Source organism: Choloepus didactylus, chromosome X (assembly GCF_015220235.1).
Source record: "Choloepus didactylus isolate mChoDid1 chromosome X, mChoDid1.pri, whole genome shotgun sequence".
NCBI classification, from domain to species: Eukaryota; Metazoa; Chordata; class Mammalia; order Pilosa; family Megalonychidae; genus Choloepus; species Choloepus didactylus.
Window position 1 is genome coordinate 117,308,960 of NC_051334.1, and position 5,603 is coordinate 117,314,562.

General features: G+C 45.2%; 1 protein-coding gene across 2 annotated transcripts; it reads right to left on the reverse strand.

Annotated features, from left to right (window-relative positions):
• Positions 1-330: 330 nt before the first annotated feature.
• Positions 331-3,523, reverse strand: TCEAL5 (transcription elongation factor A like 5). 2 transcript variants are annotated; one of them, XM_037821940.1, is made up of 4 exons: positions 3,317-3,523; positions 1,874-1,941; positions 1,556-1,610; positions 331-1,231 (listed from the first exon to the last, which is right to left on the reverse strand). In XM_037821940.1, the coding sequence occupies exon 4, from the start codon at positions 1,202-1,204 to the stop codon at positions 587-589; it is 618 nt and encodes a 205-aa protein (XP_037677868.1). In that variant the 5' UTR covers positions 1,205-1,231; positions 1,556-1,610; positions 1,874-1,941; positions 3,317-3,523; the 3' UTR covers positions 331-586. The 2 variants fall into 2 exon arrangements, with proteins under 2 accessions (XP_037677868.1, XP_037677867.1); XM_037821939.1 differs by lacking the exon at positions 1,556-1,610.
• Between the last annotated feature and the right edge of the window lie 2,080 nt (positions 3,524-5,603).

Sequence of the window (5,603 nt, forward strand, 5' to 3'; positions counted from 1 at the left end):
ATCTATTTTTGAACATTTTCCTTATACCAGAAAAAGTAAAAATTAGAATAAGAAATAAAAATAAAAAAGAACACCCAAATCATTCCCCCACCCTATTTTTCATTTAGTTTTTGTCCCCATTTTTCACTTTCCTATTTTTATTCTTTATTATTTCTTTTATGGAAAAATAATCTGTGTTTTTTTTTTAGGGGAAAAACTACATAGGATAAAAAAGAAAATCTTCAGTCCCACCATGCAGAAAGCCATTAGTTCTTTTTCATAATTTTCCCTGTGCATTGATTTATTATGTAACTATGTTTTTTTTTTTTAAAAATGGGCTGATACTATATATGTGGTTCTGCAAACTGATGTTTTCTTTATTATTATTTTACAATGTACCATGAACACCTTTTGCATGCACATGGGTGAAAATCCCCTACTGAAACATAGAGTGCTGCATTTGGGTCAAAAGGCTGCTGGTAATGAGAGTGACACCTAAAGCAAAGTATCAGCATAAAGTTAAAGCATAAAGCCTGGCAAATACCTACCAGGAAAGCAGGGCTGGCAATATTCTCATCAGGGGAAGCAGAATTGAAGGCCAAAGGCATTAAACATATGGAACGTCTTCTAAGTCCTTCTGGCCCCTACCTCCGCCCTTCACTCCCCTTACTCCCCGTTGGCCCCTTGGGGAGAAAGGATCCTGTACATCTCTTTGCATCCAGTGAAAACCACCCATTTTCTGTTTTTTCCTTAGCTCTTCCTGAGCCCTTGACATATCACCACGTTCTCTCATCATCTCCTCACTGCTCAAATGCCTTTCCTGTAAGTCCTCCTGATAGTCCTTGGGGGAATCATCCGTCCCCCTGTCCGTTTTCCTTTTTGCTTTCCGGGGCACATAATCTTCAGCTGGGCGCTTTTCAGCGGCCCGTGGCTCACTCTCTGGCTTTCCCTCAGGTTTCAGCTTGCCCTCACCTTGTGGTTTTCCCACATTTTCTGGCTTTCCCTGCTTTTCTTGGGTTCCCTCATCTTCCGGTTGGCCCTCATCATCTGGCTTTCCCTTATCCTCTAGTTTTCCCTCTATTTCTGGCTTCCCCTCCACTTCCAGTTTTTCCTCTTCTGCATTTCCTTCATCTTCTGTATCTATTTCATCTTCTGGCTTATCCTCAGTTTCCAGGTTTCCTTCATTTTCTGGCTTTCCTTCATTTTCTTTGTAGAGATTTTCCATGTTGAAGTTACCCCTTCTTTGCCTGTCCTAGAAGACAAACAAGAGATGAAGGAGACTGAGGGCTTAGGAAGTGGAATGCAGGTTCTGATAGTAAGTACCTTTCCTGATTTAGGGCTTTCCTAAGCCTATCCCACCTTCCAGGTGTACTTCCAACCTTACATTTCCTTCTTTCCTTCCCACTTCATAGACGTTCACAAAAGCCAACTGTGCAGAAACTTCCACAGGTGCTTCTCTCTACATTTAAGTGGGGTGTGCTGAGAAGTATATAGGAGCAGATTGGTCCCTGAACTTTTCCCTGAACTTGGCTATGCCCATGCCAGTTTTAAATGAGTAGTTCCAACTTACACTGACCTACAGGGATCCTGGGCAATTTTCTTCATTTCTCCCTTGCCTGCAGTTGGAAGAACTGCAGACAGAACAGAGCAATGACCAAGTATCAGTTTTCAGGGCTTCTCATATATCCTTAAGGGGTATCCAAGATGCCACCCCTCCCTTCCCTCTATCCTCACCAGCCATAGAACACCATATTTCCCTAGGGTCCTGACAGAAGCCACGAATCCTGACACTGCAATAAGGAGGTACAACAGGCAGTGGCCTCCCCAATTTTTGCTCTGGTTTAAGTCACTCCTACTCTCAAGGGTCCTGGAGCAATTGCCCTTTCCAACTGACCTCCACTGAAACTGCAGGTCTCTCCTTTTCTTGCCTGGTGTGGTGTCTACAATCACAGATCCGAAAACCTGCAGAAAGACAGGATATAGGTGGTGAATGAGGGATTGAGAAGTGAATGATTGGCACTTGGGACACTGGTTCTTTTCAGATTCATGTTGTCAAAACTTTCCTATGACCTGCTATCCCCTTGCCTTTTCCCATGCCTTCTCTGATCCCCCCTTTACAGTCCCTTCCTAATGGCCCCCATTTTTCTACCTGTGTGCAATGGAAGGGATAGATTATTACCAAAATGATTCCATGTTTATGAACCCCTGTATCAAATTTCTACCTCACCATTTCCTGCACTCAGATGAGTGAGGTACAGAGCAGTGATGTTCAGAAGGTAGATCTGGCTATGCTTAGGTCTCCCTCTTCCAAGGCCCCCACCCCAGGGTGCTCAGAGAGGGCAAAGCCCTTTCCTTCTCTGAAAATGTGTGATGGTAGAGACAGGGGACAGGGAAGGAGTGTCCAAAGCAATCCTGCCACCCCTCCCTCCCCCCTACACAGAAAGCTCTCATTTTCTTCCAATGCAAAAGGCAAATTATTTCCAAACATTATTTCCAAATAATCGTTTCCAAATTATTTCCAAACATTTTTTTTTTTTTTGGTCCAGGCTACCTTCCCGCAACCCTTCTAAGGTCAGAAGTCACTCTTCCGCAATAGAGAGCCGGTACCCAGACCGAACCCCAGTCTCCATCCTCTTCTGCACCGCCCCCTCGGGTCCCCGCAGCCCACAATTTCCGGCTCCAAAATGGACGGAGGGTGGAGAAGAGGTGCAAGGAATGCAGGCCTGGACCCGCTGCGGGGTCCACTTTCCCCACCCCCGGGATCATCAGCGGCGCCGCCCTCATGCTGTCCTGCAAGGATCTGGCCCACTCCTTACAGATCCCTCCCCCGGTCCTCCAGCTCCACCAGACACTGCCGGCTCGCCCGTCTCCTAGGAGAACAAAGCTGGTACCCATTCCCACCCCTTGGCCCCTCCTGTTCTCTTATCCCTAAGCCCTCCGTTTCTTGCACTATACGGGTGAGCATCGGGGAAGGGACAGAGAGAATCCAGTCCTGGACCGGCTCTGGTCTTTGCTTCCCACCCCCCATCCCCCAGGAGTCCGCAGGCGGAGACGGATTTTTAGGCGTCTCTGGGAGATGCCTCCTCCACACGTTTCCTTCTGTCAGAAGCCTGCACTTCTGCAGGGAAATAAGAGATGATATTCAGATCGCTTCCACTCCCCTCCCCCCAATACTCACACAATTTTCTGCGCTAAATAAATGGGTGATGGGTAGGGGAAGGTGGTATCCGAAAGCAAACCCGGTTAGCAGTAATCTCAGTCCTCTACCAGTTCTTGGTCCGCTCTGTTCTTTGCTTTCTATCCCCACCCACCTCAGGGATCCCAGGCCTGTACCCACCTGCAGGGTTATAGGGCAGATGCCCCCACCTCTGTCCCTCAGTCTGAAGTCCGCCTTCCTCCACGGAAATAAGGAGCTGGTACCTGGAGAGGGACTTCTGCACACGTCGGCTCCTGATCACGTGGAGGAAACGTCATTAGTGGGCTCGGGTCCCTAGCTCCCCTCCTACCAGCAGAAAGTGCGTCAGGAGCCGGTACACCTCCTCCCTTCACTAGCCCGCTTCCTCATTCCCCTCCCCCATCGCACCAGGCCCTGCCACTCATTTTTATCTTTGCCAATCCCAGAGATCAAAAGTGGCCCCTTCTCCCTGTGGTATGTATTTGTCCTGTGGTAATCAGGCAGGGGCTGCATCTTCTCTTAGGGCTACTGGCCATTGGTACATCTCTGAGGAACTTTAAAATTTTTTTTCCTTTGCTCTCAAGGAACCTACCGCCTCAATCTACTTCACTCATTTCGCCTATGATCCGAAACTTCACATAAAAGGAACAGGGTGGGTTGGTAAGTAGAGAAGTAGGGAGTTGAAATAGGGGATTTATTTTTTTCTTAATATTTTTTCAGTTTTATTTAATTTATTTCCCTCAGCATGTGTTATTCTTATAAGCAAAAACTTAAATAAAGTGACTTTCATTAGGAGGGGAATAAAAGAAATGATTTCAAATTTTTCTACCTCAGAAGAGAGACCAAATTAAGTTCATAACATTAATTTTTACCAGTAAGAAAGTGGATTGAATGACTTCATAAAATATATATTTTAATTTTCATAAATAGCTGGTTCCATCATGTTCTATTTAAAAAACACATTTATTTGTTTCCAAACAATTGTTGAATGCTAACTAGACTTGCTGAAATCTGATGCTGCCACAATGTCAACTTTGAAAATTTGGCCAATGACTATTTTCATTCAGAGATTTAGCTCCAGGCAAAGGAAAGGGATGTGAAACTGAGGCAACTGAAGGTCTGAGGGATGCAGAGATGGTGTCTCCTCCCTGTCCTGTCAAGTGGTGGGAAAAGTGCTGCTCCCACATCCTTCCCATATTCCAGAGCCTCTCATCTGCTGCATTCAGTCATCTGAATTTGTTGCTCACTCCAAAACTACGTATGGGCAAGCGATCAAAGTAGTAGCTGAGAAAATGCCTTTGGCTCCTTCCCTCCTTCCCTGCCTCCCCCAAATTTCCACAGAGAGAACTCAGTCTCAGCATAGATGGGAGCACTGTTCCAACCACTGGAAAACACAACAGGATCCCTTATAGATCCTTGCAGCTGTGGGTTTCCATGAAACCTTGAGAAGTGATTGCTTTGGGGAGAGCCTCCAGGCCTGCCTGCTCTCTTCCCTTATTCATGGTGCCCAGATGGAAACGTCCCTGGACTCTTTCTGCTGCTTCCCACTTGGTTTAGTTTGTGCATGCAGCCTCCTGGGTTTTTAAACTCTGGTATCCTCCCCTCCAGGGCACCTAATTGGAGCATAGGCATGCTGCAGGGCTGCTTTCTACCTGTCCATACCCACCCTGGTGCCCTCTCAACCATACCTAGGCCACTTTCAAAGGAACTCCCACATGCTGAGCATATGGATTAATATAGATCAGGTGTTTTCAACTGAGGAAGTCTGTGGACCACCTGAAATGGCATGCACGGTTGCATGTGTTTAGGAAGTAGAGGAGTATCTACATTTTTGTGGGAAGAGGCTCTGAACACCAGGAACCTGAGAAACCCTGATACATGAGTAGGTTCACATCATAAGGAAGCAGAAACTATGAGGTAGAGAAAAGACAGAGAGGTAGAAGAAGCTACTTGGAAATGAGTAGGGAAAGGGGAAGAAACAAATATTAGCTGAACCATGTTCAAGGGAGAACACCTAATCCTTGGATTCAGGGATAGGCATTCTTAACTAGGGAAAGCTGTGAATTCTCTGGAATTATGTTCAAAATTATGTGCATGTGGGTGTTATATAGGAGAGGTCCACTTTTGCTGTGTGTGTACCTTTGCTAAGGATAGGGTTAATAGTTCTCATTAGATTTTCAAAAGGCTCTGTAATTTAAAAAATATTCACAGAGTCAAAAAGTGTAAACAACCCAAATGTCCATCAAGGCATGAATGGATAAATAAATTTTATCCATACAATGGAATAACATTCAGCCATAAGAAGGAATGAAGTTCTGATACATGCTACAACTTGGATGAACCTCCAAAATATTATCCTAATTATATTCTAATTATATTACCCTAATTATATTCTCCAGAGAATATAATTTTGTATACATAGTTTTTCCCAAATAGGATTATCTTTTTT

Bases quoted from the DNA above. Each gene is read 5' to 3' on its own strand.
- TCEAL5 (XM_037821939.1), bottom strand. From the start codon at position 1,204: ATGGAAAATCTCTACAAAGAAAATGAAGGAAAGCCAGAAAATGAAGGA.